At 39.0% G+C, this 14,068-nt stretch overlaps 1 protein-coding gene across 15 annotated transcripts in view; it reads left to right on the plus strand.

The window, feature by feature from the left end:
• The window catches only part of LOC133635116 (leucine-rich repeat-containing protein 7-like), a 396,315-nt gene that overhangs the window by 295,279 nt on the left and 86,968 nt on the right, over positions 1 to 14,068 (plus strand). For 10 of the 15 annotated variants that reach the window (XM_062027903.1, XM_062027904.1, XM_062027897.1 and 7 more), the window contains exons 8-12: positions 1,788 to 1,851; positions 2,228 to 2,302; positions 2,402 to 2,546; positions 3,965 to 4,037; positions 4,197 to 4,214. In XM_062027903.1, the coding sequence (XP_061883887.1) occupies positions 1,788 to 1,851; positions 2,228 to 2,302; positions 2,402 to 2,546; positions 3,965 to 4,037; positions 4,197 to 4,214 (375 nt within the window). The remainder of the gene's footprint in view (positions 1 to 1,787; positions 1,852 to 2,227; positions 2,303 to 2,401; positions 2,547 to 3,964; positions 4,038 to 4,196; positions 4,215 to 14,068) is intronic. The other 5 variants (XM_062027899.1, XM_062027900.1, XM_062027913.1 and 2 more) reach the window with 1 other exon arrangement.

A 14,068-nucleotide genomic window follows, 5' to 3' on the forward strand; every position in this document is an offset into this window, starting at 1 on the left:
CAGCTGCAACCGGGCGGAAGGCGGGGTACACCCCGGACAAGTCGCCACCTCATCGCAGCAACTTGAAGTTGATATAGAGATTTACTGTGAGCGTTAAATAATTTAAAAAAAATAATAATCTGACTTGTTTTTAAAATTTTAATGACTGAGACCCTTTATGGTCTCTGGGACCCCTAAAGGTAAAATAAATAAAAAATGCATATATTTTGTTATGGTTTGAAAATGAAAAATAACAAAATGGCCCCCACACATGCTTTAATTTTTCTGTGTGCGGCCCTCGGTGGAAAAAGTTTGGACACCCCTGGTGTAGGTGGATGCACTCCTGAACCTAGGTCTTCTTGTTTAGTCGTCCCTTGGACCATAGTAGTGTTGATGTTGAATTTAGGTGTTTGTTTTCTGTCAGAGTCCATTATCATCGTTGTTGTGGAATCTGTGTAAACTTTAAAATTTCTCCAGGTCCTTGATGTCATGGACAACAAGTACTCTTGCTCTGGACTTCCATTCAGCGTGATGTAGATTTTACAGTTGGCGCTTCAAGTTCCCTGGATTTTTCCATGCTTTCTCAAGTCGCGTGCTTTCTTGGCGATTCCAGCATTACGTTTTGTGAGATGCTCATTCATGTACACATTTGTTCCCTTCAGCTTTTTTCCCTGTCTCAGCAATGCTATTTTAAATTTTCTGTTTACGAGTTTCACGAGGACGACTGGAGTGGCATTGTTGTTTCTTCCGTTCAGTGGGATGCATGTTTTGATGGTATTAATGTCGATTTCAATTTCCTTTGATTGCAGAGAGCTGACCACTTGTTGTTCTGCTGAGACAATATCCATTTAATCTGGTTTACCTCCATTATTCACAGCTTTCGCGTAGGATTTTGGTTTAATTTGGTGGCCTGTCACGATAATATCATTCATTCGTTTATCCTGATTTATTCGATCAATGATATTCCACAGCATGTTGTTGTCTTCTTGAAGGGAACCAATACAAAGTAAAATGCAGGAAACAGAAAATATGTAACGTAACAAGCTAACCCCAAGTTATAAAGCAAAATGTAAAAAATGGCATATTCCGTATTTTGCGGACTATAAGCCATCACTTTTTTCCCAAGCTTTGAACCCTGCGGTTTATACAAAGGTGCGATTAATCTATGGATTTTTCTTGCATATCACTAAATAATGGAATAGATTAAGGAAAGAAATCACAGAGTACAAAAATGTTCCACTTTAGGAAACTGTTCAGATTAAGTGTTTACAAAGTACAAAGAAGACGAATCCTGATAAACAACTTGAACCTTATCAAAAAAGGAGAAAATCTTATCTATCTCATAAAGGATGAATAAAGACATCAATGACATTTCTGTTTTGTTTAATCAGCCATTTTACTGCCGCGTTACAGGCACCGTTTGGAAACAATTAAGGTATGTAAATAAACATTTACCAAATCTTTCTACGTAAATATCTCATTTTAAAATCTGCGGCTTATAGTCCGGTGCGGCTAATATATGAATTGTTTTTTTGTTTTTTTTCTAAAATGTAGTGGGCGCGGCTAATATACCAGAGTGGCTTATAGTGCAGAACATATGGTATCTTTAAACTCAAATGTCTTCAAATCACACCATCCTAAGTGTCAGATTGGGATAACATACACATCATTAAAACACACATTTTAAAGTCTACTTCTGTCATTGCCAAGATTTCTTAATAATTCTGTATTTGAATTTAACCATTGGAAACCTTGTAGACATTCACAATGTGTTGTCATAATCAGTGTTTTGCATTGTCCCATTTCAGGTCCATCCATCGACTGACACAGTTGGAGAGGTTGGATCTGGGAAGCAATGAATTCTCTGAAGTGGTGAGAATGTTTGTTTTTGTTATGTTAGCGCGGTATCGTCATCTGATAAGAGGAAGAAGTCAGTACAATCCATTTCAGGGGAAGCCTTCTCGGCGGTTTCACGTTTCAAAAGTCATTGTGCCGTATCATGAATCCTATGGTGACCTCATCTCATTAAGGAGCGAGGCAAGCGTTCAGCTGGACCATGAAATGGGACACAGTGCTTTGAGGGAGCTGAGGGAGAGAATGCTGGATGGAAGCTGACAGGATGTTATATCAGGGTCAGACAGGAAGTGGTCTGCATGGCAGCAAGAGTCTGGCTCGATAATATACGTTCTACAGACTCAGACTCACTGGAGTAAATGTTGCTGACTTCTGTGTTCCATTTGCATACCAGCCAGAGGTGTTGGAGCAGATCCACAACCTCAAGGAGCTGTGGATGGATAACAACTCTCTACAGTCAATACCGGGGGTAATCACACCTTCACACCTCGCACTCAAAGATGATTTCTTCGCAGTTATACATCTTATCTGTCAATTTACTGCCTCCATTATTTCTCTTACTCTGCAGTCATTAGGGAAACTTCGCCAGCTGCGCTACTTAGACCTAGCTAAGAATCGTATTGAGAATTTGGACACAGATGTTTCAGGCTGTGAGGCCTTGGAGGATCTTTTGCTATCCTCCAACATGCTTCAGCACCTCCCTGACTCTATAGGTAGGTCCTCAAATGCACACATCTTTGTAACACACAGTACTTTTATAGGTACCTACCGAATTCAGTCTGTACTACGGGTACCGATTCTCGTCAAATCAATAGGTGCCATATTTTGGTTGCTCATGACCTCACGTCCGGTTGAAGACTTGGCACCAGCTCAAACACTTAGTGGGCAAACATGCATTTTTAAAGCAAACTGTCATTTTCAACAAAGCAATCATGTTGTCCACTTCAATGCGCTAGCTGGATGCTAATTTACAGTACATTGGCAATGTACATTGGTGTACCGTATTTTTCGGACTAAGGGGCGCATTTAAAATCCTTAAATTTTACCTAAAATATTGACAGTGCGCTTCATAACCCGGTGTGCTTAATGTACGTGTTAATTCTGGTTGTGCTAACTGACATTGAACCAATTTTATGTGGTACATCGTGCAATGATAAGATTACCAGTAGATGGCAGTCGCACATAAGAGATACGTGTGGACTCCAGGTTGACGCCTGTTCAATAAATGACGCTAGCACATACACCGGTAAGCAAGCAACACCAAACTTTGATGTTTCATTGAGAATATAAAACATTACACGTTACACCTCGTCTCTTTTCCTTCGAGGAAAGATCGATCATCATAATTCCGTGCTAAGAGAGCACAGCTTGTAGGTTCAATGTGCACAACTGAATCGCTTAGTTGCTCAGACAGTAATGTGTTTATAGAAGTTTAGATTGGGGTATGTTGTTTTTAATGGGGAAAGACGTATGTGTCTGGTTTTCATGTTAGCATTTAAGCTAGCGAGCTGGCACCAGTGAGTTCGCCGTGGCCCGTGAATTTATAAAAGTGCAGTTATCGGTTTTTGGATCATTTTAATTTAAAAGGGTGATACTAACCGTCGGGGGTATTGTCGCCGCCATCATTATTACTGTTTATCCTTACATACTTACAATATTGTCTTGTTTCCCGGTGAAAATTCTAAACACCGTCTCTTCGTAGTTGTAGCTCTGATCCCTGCGGTGATTTACCCCCGCCCCTCTCCTGTATGCTATTGTGATTGGATAGATTCCTAACTTGTCCCACCAATCTAAAGACAGAATTAAATATGATTGGATTTCGTCCCTGTCAATTATTTTCATCTCATTTTTATTTGTCGACTACAGTAAACTGTCAATTAATTTCATTATTGTTTTCGTCAACGTGCATTTGTTTTGACTCGTTATCGTCTTATTTTAGTCTGGCGAAAATAGGTCATTGACGATAACTAAGACGAAAATGTTTAGTCAACAAAATTAACAATGATATGTACATGTTTATTAATGAATAATTAAAACTAACAATCAGCAAATAAATAAATTGAAAAAATGTTTTTGGTCTAAACAAATTTAGTTTGCGTGTACTTATGTATATATTCTCAATGTTTACCAGGAATGTTAAAGAAGCTGACAACACTAAAGGTGGATGACAACCAGCTGACCTCACTACCAGGCACAATCGGGAGGTAAGAACCCTCCACTTACATGCAAGTCATTAAGGCTAATTAAAATTACATAGATATGAGTTGTTCTTTCCTTGTGTACTACTCTTTCTGTGTGTCATTGTGCTGGCTGATCATTTGGGGGGATTCTGTGTGTTGCTTGCTGCGTTGCTGTGGCATTAGCGCGAAGCCCAAGCAAGGGTGAGTAACATTAGCACATGAGTTTGTGGCCGCAGGGGTGCGTTCAGAGACAAAGAGCTGTTCAGCTTTGTAACAGACACAAACACGCTGTGAGAAAACATCTTTCAGGCGTCGAGAGTTCATGCAAACTCAACTTTATTTTTGGTTTCAATGCACAAATGTTTCCATGTTATGTGTTCATTGTTTGGCCTTCTATTCTAAATTGTAATACTATTGTAAAAGATGTCAAAGAATGTCAATAGTATGTTTACATTTTTATTCACCATCACAGTTTAGGAAAACAATGTGTGAGAATGAACGTGGAAACATTTTAATTTAAATCTGATACATTTTTGCATCATTACATACCTCAATGGAGAAAACAAATACAACACAGAAGCTCAATGCAGCACTGGTATTGTTTTGGGCATTTTTAAATAATGTACTGATACAATTAGGCATATTCTTTTTCACTGTTCCCAGTCTTTTGTTTCTGAACGATCTGAAAAACAATTCTATCTTTCTGAACGAATCCCTGGCTTTAGCTTCAATAAATAAACTTGTACATGCATTATGTCCCCTCTGATGATACCATACACACTTTAACATGACCCTTGATTACTCCTTTTAGTAACGAGAGTGACTCCTTCAAAGTCCTTGCATTCCTGTAAATATTCTCATGCTAATTATCTCTCTTTTCCTTACGAATCTACTCTTTTTTAGGTGCTGACATCCATATTTACATGACTGTGTACGTATGAAGTGTGTCAGTAAAGTTCCAGGACCAGAGTCACTAAAATCCAAACTATAAGTGTTTCCCTTCAAAATAATCCAGTTGCATTTTGTCAGCCTTCATCCTCATCACAGCCATCTTGATTGCCATGTCTTCGAAACTTGAGCTTTGGAAAAATAAATACAATTCACACAAAGGGAGGTTGCTTGGCCCGTAACTGTCGAATGCTCACAATTGTCGCCTCTTTTCGCCCATTGAATGAAAGCAAACACTGCAGGATCTCTTTGTTGATGTGCTGGTTGATTCTGTGAATGACAAGAACACCAGTCCTGGAACTTTTCTGACACACTTATTATATTAGGGATGTAAATCTGACTAACTCACTATTTGGTTCTGATTCTTGGGGTAATGATTCAATTGAGATTACATTTTTTCATTCAAACCAATTGACTTAATAACATTTTTTGATATAAAACATGAAATAAAACCTAATCAAAAACACAAGAGCTACTCTTGGCTGCTGACGTACATGCGCAGCAAGTAAGCGCAACAATAGCCTAATTGAAACACTTCCTTGTGGTCTAGATAATACATGGATATGCTTTGGTGTAAACTCTGCACAAATTTCGCTCCTCAGTCACTTCTATAACCCGTTTTTTGAGTCTGTCTAAGAGATGTTTGATTCTGGAGCCAGTTCCAGATGGCAAATGAAACCACATCCCACCCTTTCCTAAAGTATCAAAATATATTTTATTGAAAATGTAAACTGCTTAAATATATATCTTGAAGTCGTCAGCATAATTTTTTTTCCAGACACGGTTGAAAATAAACTTCATTAACATTATATAGATTCACCCGGTCACACAATTAGGTGGTAAACCTGCCCACTCTCCGATCGATTCAGAGAGTGCATAAAAAACATCTGTTTTTTGGCAACATTTTTGTAACTGCATGTTGCATGTTCGTGTTATTATGCGCATGCCAAGATTACATAACATAATACTTTATCCTATTTTTTTTGTTTCCTCATAGCCTGAAGCAAGCTCATCCTCGTCTGGCTGAGAGCTTGATTTAATGTCCAAAAAAGTATGTTGTGACATCAAATCAAATCAAATCAAATCAACTTTATTTATAAAGCACATTTAAAATTGACCACAGGGGTAGCCAAAGTGCTGTACAATGGGCAGGTTAAAAGATAATACGAGTACCGAGCAAACCAGAGATGCGCGGATAGGCAATTATTTCATCCGCAACCGCATCACAAAAGTCGTCATCCACCCGCCATCCACCCGAACTAACATTTTATCAAAACCACAACCACCCGCCACCCACCCGTTGTTATATATCTAATATATATAACAACGACATTCAATGCGTGCCACGCATTAATATCTCTTGGCCACGCTTTAGAGGCTAAGAGATATTAATGCGTGATAATATTATTTATCATTATTATAATATTATTGTCATTTCCATTAAGAAAGTGTTGACTATTATTGTTATTTTTTTCCCCTGGTCTTTAGTATTCCTTTTTTTAGTTTGTCGCGTACCACGTTTGCTGCCGGCGTTGCTATGTTTTTATTTTTTTCTTCTTACGCTGTTGTGTTGTGTTGTGGTGTGCTGTGTCACGCCAAATTTCTTCCCCCTACAAAAACCTTCCCACCCCCATTTACTTCCGGAACTGCGTCCAATAAAATCACAAAGTTGCCGGGGGTCCTTAACCTGCACGCGACTGTCCTGTTTCGCGCCTGTACAAAAAAAAAACAATAATCGATTTCTTCAGATTCCAGCAGCTGTCAAAGACGAAGTATCCTTCCAGCGACGGGCAGTCAAAGCCGAAGTGCTATCGATCGCTGTCAATGACGTAAGAGGAAACATGACCACGTACGTACATGGGGGAAGGTTTTTGTAGGGGGAAGAAATTTGGCGTGACAGCTGCAGCAGTGCCTGATGAATAATTGCCCATTTCAAAGAGTGCTGCTCGTTTTTCGTTTGTGGGTAGCAACATTTAACTATGTATATATATTTCCGAATTGGTTCAACCGCCACCCGCCCGAATCTATTTAAAATCTTTTTTTTTCGTCAAGCATCCGCCCGACCTGCGGATTATCCGCGGTTGTGTCCGCAAACCGCGCATCTCTAGAGCAAACACAACACAACACAAACAGAACACGATAAAAAATAAATGAATAAAATAAAATAAATAAAACATAAAAACAGGTTCACAGCAGGTGTATTATGGGGCGCCATTGCAGGATGGATATCACTCAGTGTTAAAAGCCATGGAATAAAAGTATGTTTTTAAGAGAGATTTAAAAACAGGAAGAGAGGAGGCTTGTCTAACACTCAGAGGTAGGTCGTTCCAGAGCTTGGGAGCAGCAGCGGCGAAAGCTCTGTCACCTCTAAGCTTCAGCCTTGTGTCAGAGACCGTTAGTAGGAGCTGATCGGCTGATCCTAGGGATCGGGTGGGGCAGTAAGGCTGAAGGAGGTCGGAGAGATATGTTGGCGCGAGGTTGTTTAGACATTTAAAAACAAATAAAAGGAGTTTAAAGTTGATTCGGTAACGCACAGGGAGCTAGTGAAGGGACGCTAATATAGGGGTGATGTGCTCACGTCTGCGGGTCTGTGTTAGCAGACGAGCAGCAGAGTTCTGCACGAGCTGCAGGCGGGCGAGGGAGGCCTGGCTAATGCCTACATACAGTCACAATGTTGCCAGGCTGCAAAACTCTGTGTTCATCCAAAACTGGATGCAAGCTCACGCCAAAATGCACAGACCTTATTGTTTGATGCTTTGGTATTGTTTAACATGAGTAGCCAACATTGTTATAAGTCAGAAAAAACAAAATTCATCATAAGTCTCCTTTAACAATTGATTCTTAAAAACTTAACAAATAATTTAAAAAAAATGAATCTTGAAATGTGTGAATTGGTTTAAACTCTAAATAATAAGGAATGGTTACGTGGATGTGAATTGATATTTTTAGCACCCCCATCTTATATGTGTTTCAAGTGATACAGGACTGATTCTCCATTAGGGATAACTGAACCGAGTTCTTTTGCACTGATGTCATGCATGACGGCGGTCCATTTATTGGATTTTGATTTATTTATTTACAAACGTAATTTTTATATTACAGTATTGTTCGTTTTGTTAATATCAGAGTCCGTTCTGCAAAAATGAAATCCCTAAAAGCCGAGTGCTTATAGATAGGGACCCACAGTTAAAATATACATCATCATATAATGTACAAAATACAGTACAATACAATTAATTTCAAAATCTACCCACCCAATACCTATTTACAATTACCTATCAACCTACCAACGGGTTTACATTTACAAAGAAGGAAGCTTTTAATCCACTCTATCAGTCTCATCATCTCATTATTTAAATTTGATAAGAAAGTTGCATTTTGAAGATTTGCGATTATCGTAACATACTAGTGTTGTCCCGATACCAATATTTTGGTAACAGTACTGGTACCGGTACCAAAATGTATTTCGATTCTTTTCAGTACTTTTCGATACTTTTCTAAAAAAAATGGGGACCACAAAATATTGCATTATTGGCTTTATTCTAACAAAAAATCTTACGGTACATTAAACATATGTTTCTTATTGCAATTTTGTCCTTAAATAAAATAATGACCTTACTAGTAGGGATGATGTTCGTTAAGAAATTATCGATGTCTATGCCATTATCAAATCCTCTTATCGAACCGATTCCTTATCGAATCTCTTATCGAATCCATATAGGTTGTTGTGTGTGCACCTTGTGTGTGCACTGAGTTCCAAAAGCCGTAGATGTTATGTGACTGGGCCGGCACGCTGTTTATATGGAGGAAAAGCGGACGTGACTGAGGACAGCATGCGGAAGTGACTGAGGACAGCATGCGGACGTTAAAGGGTGAAGGTTTCAGGTGAGAGAGGACGCTAAAGGCACGCCCCCAGTGAGCATATAGTGCTGCTATGTGCGTTGTAAATGAAAAAATTGCAGACAAACACATCACCAACATGGACGAGGTGCCGCTCACTTTCGACATCCCGATGAAGCACACAGGGGAGAAGAAGGGGACCAGCACGGTAGCGAATCGATACGCACAACGGGGCAAGAGAAGTCGGCTTTTACTGTTGTGCTAGCTTGCTATGCTAATGGACAGAAACTGCCACCTATGGTGATTTTCAAGGGGAAGACGCTGCCGAAAAAAAAGTTTCCACCTGGAGTCATCATTAAGGCATGACGAAGGAACTCCAACCGCTGGACATGGGTGTAAACAAGATGTTTAAAGTGAAGTTGTGAGCGTCATGCGAGCGATGGATGACAGACGAACACAGCTTCACGAAAATTGGGAGGCAGCGTTGGGCGAGTTACGGTGTTGTAGCGAAATCTGTTACCCATCGGAATTTGTAACTCCAGGGGGCGATGTTCCCATGGCGTTTGTTTGATGGTTAAACGGCAAGCCCAAGGAGGAGGAGAAGAAGAACGCTTGCGTAAATGGCGTAAACTATCCTTAATGCTGAAACGTCAGTTGTCAGAATTTCAGATTAATAAATTACACATATTCTGGAAATCAATGACTTACTTTCATTATAGTATGAGTCCATTGTATCAGCTGTTATGTGTAATTTATTAATGATGAAATTCTGACAACTGACGTTTCAGCATTAAGGATAGTTTACGCCATTTACGCAAGCGTTCTTCTTCTCCTCCTCTTTGGGCTTGCCGTTTAACCATCAAACAAACGCCATGGGAACATCGCCCCCTGGAGTTACAAATTCCGATGGGTAACAGATTTCGCTACAACAACAGCACAATTTGTGAATGGATCGTGGATGCTTGAGCTAACGTGTCTGCTTGCTGTGTTGTTTGAGCTTTCGCAAAAGCCGGCATCTTTTCCGAGGAGCCACACGGCAACGAGACTGACTTTGAAAATGACGAGAGGGAATCTGGCGTGTTTGATGGAGAACTTTCCCAGCTGTTCATTTCGGAAACAGAAGATGAGGACTTTGATGGATTTGTGGATGAGTATTGATCAACAAATAATGTGAGTACATTGATAAATACTTCAATAAAGTATAACCGAACTCAGCTTTGCTCCTGCTGCCTTTTCAAAACAGCGTCCATGCATGCTAGCGTATATTTTAAGTTAGCTTATGTTTAACGATGCCTGCGCCCAAAAATAAGCTGTGCCTTATTTATGCGTTAAATACAGAAATACCGCTCACACCGGTTGATGAATGAATGATAGGTGGTGGTCGGAGGGGCCGTAGGCGCAAACTGGCAGCCTACCCCAGGGCAGCTGTGGCTACAAATGTAGCTTACCACCACCAGGTGTGAATGAATGATGGGTTCCCAATTCTATGTGAGCGCTTTGAGTATCTAATAATAGAAAAGCGCGATATAAAATCTAATCCATTATTGTTATTATAAATAGCACCCGTAACTGACACAGCGCCTTTTAATACGGTGCGCCCTATGGTCTCGAAAATACGGTATAGTGGCTTCAATAACGGTAACCGGTTCTCAAAAAGGGATTCGAATCCATGGAATCGGTTCTTTTCTTATCGAAGCATCGGGAGAACCGGTTTTCTAACATCATCCCTACTTACTAGACAACTTGTTTTTTACTAGTAAATAATCAAACAAAGGCTCCTAATTTAGTTGCTGACATATGCAGTAACATATTGTGTCATTTATCATTCTATTATTTTGTCAACATTATGAGGGACAAGCTGTAAAAATTGATTATTAATCCACTTGTTTATTTACTGTTAATATCTGCTTGCTTTCTCTTTCAACATATTCTATCTACACTTCTGTTAAAATGTAATAATCACTTATTCTTCTGTTGTTTGATACTTTACATTATTTTTGGATGATACCACAAATGTGGGTATCAATCCGATACCAAGTAGTTACAGGATCATACATTGGTCATATTCAAAGTCCTCATGTGTCCAGGGACATATTTCCTGAGTTTATAAACATAATATAAATTAAAAAAAACGAAAGAAGATTTTGTGATACTAAAAAATATCGATGTAATCATGGTAGTATAGACTAGATAGGCTCCTGTACTTGGTATCATTACAGTGGATGTCAGGTGTAGATCCACCCATGGCATTTGTTTACATTCATAATCACCGCTAATGACGCCGGTGAGCTACGGTGTGTAGTGAAGCATGTTTAGCTATTCCTCGTCCTGCAGGGATGATACTTGTAAGAAACTTACTTTAAATTTCGGCATGGAGGCGAGGATTAGTGATTTAGAAGTAGCTAAAACACTGCCGACGGACGTTAGCCGCGAGCTAGCTAGCCAAGTCTTAAAACACCTCTTTCTGAGGGTGTTTCAGTGTTATATCTTCACCTTTAACTTTCGTTTTTAAGCCAAAATGCGTCTGTGAAAGTCTTTATATGCGGGTAGATTTCTCCTGAGGCCAATGGATCTTCTCGAGCCCGGGTAGCATGTTTGAACAAGTCTTTTATTTTAATATACACTCGTGTGCAGGACTTTTCAGTCTCGTGTGCTCGTGGTCGGTTGTTCTTTCTGTCGTCGGGTGTGCGCGCTCTGCTCTCATCCGTCCTCCTCGCTCATGGCCGCGGCCCCTGATGATAAAGGCGATAGGTGATTAGATAATCAACCCCAGCTGGGCAATCTACTCACCTGTCAGCTCTGCTTCGAAGCCGGGCCATACACACTCCATTCCCGCAGGAGGCGCGCCGACCACGCCCCCCTACACAGCGTCCATTCTCCCTTTTCTGTCTACACACCGTGTCTGCTTGAACATGCTCCTCTGCTCGTAAACTAGCAATGACACGACGTGACAACGACGGGGAGGGGGGTACTTTTTAGAGGCGGTATAGTACCAAATATGATTAATTAGTATTGCAGTGCTATACTATTACCGATATACCGTGCAACCCTTTAACATAAATACAAGAATCAAGACCAAAAATATGCAACCAATGTGAAATTGTCAGCCATGTGTTGTATGCTAAATATACTAAGCATAACGTAGCAATAAACTTTGCTTAAAACGCTTTTTAAACATGTTCAAAGAATGTGAGTATTTTATAGAGCTGTCAATCTCATTCCATATCTCTGGGCCTATACAGGCTATACTAAAGCTTGTACACTTCATATGACGAGTTTTCCCTCCTAATAAAGGTTTACTTTTAGTGTTTTGATTATAGGAAATAGTGGTCACTGGAATGAGTTGGCAAAGTCCAGAATTTAATCCATATGCCACGCTGTAGATAATACAAGCACTGTGGAATTGGTTACACTCAGTAAGCTTCAGGAGCTTGTACCCATAAAAAAGAAGATCTGAGGGAGCATTAAAGTTAGCCCATGATATAACACATTTAACTTTCATCTGAAGAATCTCAGTTTTTTCTAAATAACTCTGATAGTGTTACATAATATGACATTGCAATAGTTGATATATGGTTCGAATAGAGTCTGATACAGAATTAGGAGAGCGTTAAGAGGAAGAAAATGCCTTCATTTTGAGATTGTAGATTGACATATTTAGATAATTTGATAATTAAATATTTAATATGGTTTTTAAAAGTTTTAAATCCATCTATGTATTGCTGGGATGTTACTGACGTCACGTCCTGCCCATTAAATAAGTTTGGTGGTCAAGCTAGTTCTGTTTTCAATGGGTACTGTGCGCCATTTAGCCTATCTCTAAGAAAAAATGCCCAATGCTTCTGTTGTTTTCAGCTGTACAAATTGTTCAAATCGCGGAAAAAAATAAATGTTTATTCAAAGTTCCTAGAGAGGTTATCAAAAAAGGCGCAAGATTTCTGAAAAAGACACTGAGAAAAGCATCAAGCTCACACTCCAGTCCAAGACAGCAGAGTGGAAGAATGCATGAGTTTGCAGTGATCACTTTGTTAAAAGTTTGTTTGATATACTTTTAACATTCATTATTTTCCATTGATATTATATGTATTTCTTAAACACATGTTTGATACAAGTGTTTTGTAAAGCACCAAATCGGCGAGTCCAAATAAAAGAAAGCAAATGTCAGCAAAACCTAAAATAGTTAAGTTTTTATCAAGGGTAGCCATCATAAATGAACCTTTAGCACATACACAACGTTGACATTTATAGTTATATTTTGATAAAGACGGGGAAAAACACAATACTCATAAACGGCATGTGCAACAGCAAGGAGCATCAGTAGATGCAAAGTTAAATCATGAATCACAACCTTACCCGAGCAAAAATGATGCATATTTATCCAGGAGAATCCTGATACCAATTTCCTTTACGCAGCTACACACAAAGAAGTTGTAGACCTCCATGATTTTTCAAGTTTTAATCTGTTTTGTCTTGTAGTATGACGTCTGTAGCACAATCGTTCGATATGTCTGGGAACGCGACCGACATAATCCTTGACACCATTCGACAAATCTTTTTTTGATAAAGTATAGGGATCTATTCCATTGCATAATTGAATTTTTTTGCTCGTATTTGCTTTTGCAGGAAAATGAACACCTCTTTTGTACTCAGGTAGTTTGTTCGCTGCTTGCCGTACAACAGCCATCTTCGCTTGATTGACCACCACTCTTTTTCACTTGCGGGAAGAAGTCACGTGTAATACCAGCTCTACCCCAAGTAATTTAGTGCGTCCAACTCTCTCAATTGCTATACCATTTATTTCAATCAGTATCTTATCAACACACGAAATATCATAAAATGTGTTGTTTTTCACATTTAAGGATACTTTATTATATTTTAACTAGTGTCCCGATACTAATATTTTGGTACCGCTACCAAAATTATTTTGATACTTTTCGGTGCTTTTCTAAATAAAGGGGACAACAAAAAATGGCTTAATTTTAACACAAAATCTTAGGGTACATTAAACATATGTTTCTTATTGCAAGTTTGTCCTTAAATCAAATAGTGAACATACAAGACAACTTGTCTTTTATTAGTAAGTAAGCAAACAAAGGCTCCTAATTTAGCTGCTGACATATGCAGTAACATATTGTGTCATTTTCCATTTTATTATTTTGTCAAAATTATTAAGGACAAGTGGTAGAAAATGAATGAAACTACTTGTACATTTACTGCTTACTTTCTCTTTTAAAATGTTATATCTACACTTCTGTTAAAATGTAATA

Source organism: Entelurus aequoreus, linkage group LG19, assembly GCF_033978785.1.
Source record: "Entelurus aequoreus isolate RoL-2023_Sb linkage group LG19, RoL_Eaeq_v1.1, whole genome shotgun sequence".
Classification (NCBI taxonomy): domain Eukaryota; kingdom Metazoa; phylum Chordata; class Actinopteri; order Syngnathiformes; family Syngnathidae; genus Entelurus; species Entelurus aequoreus.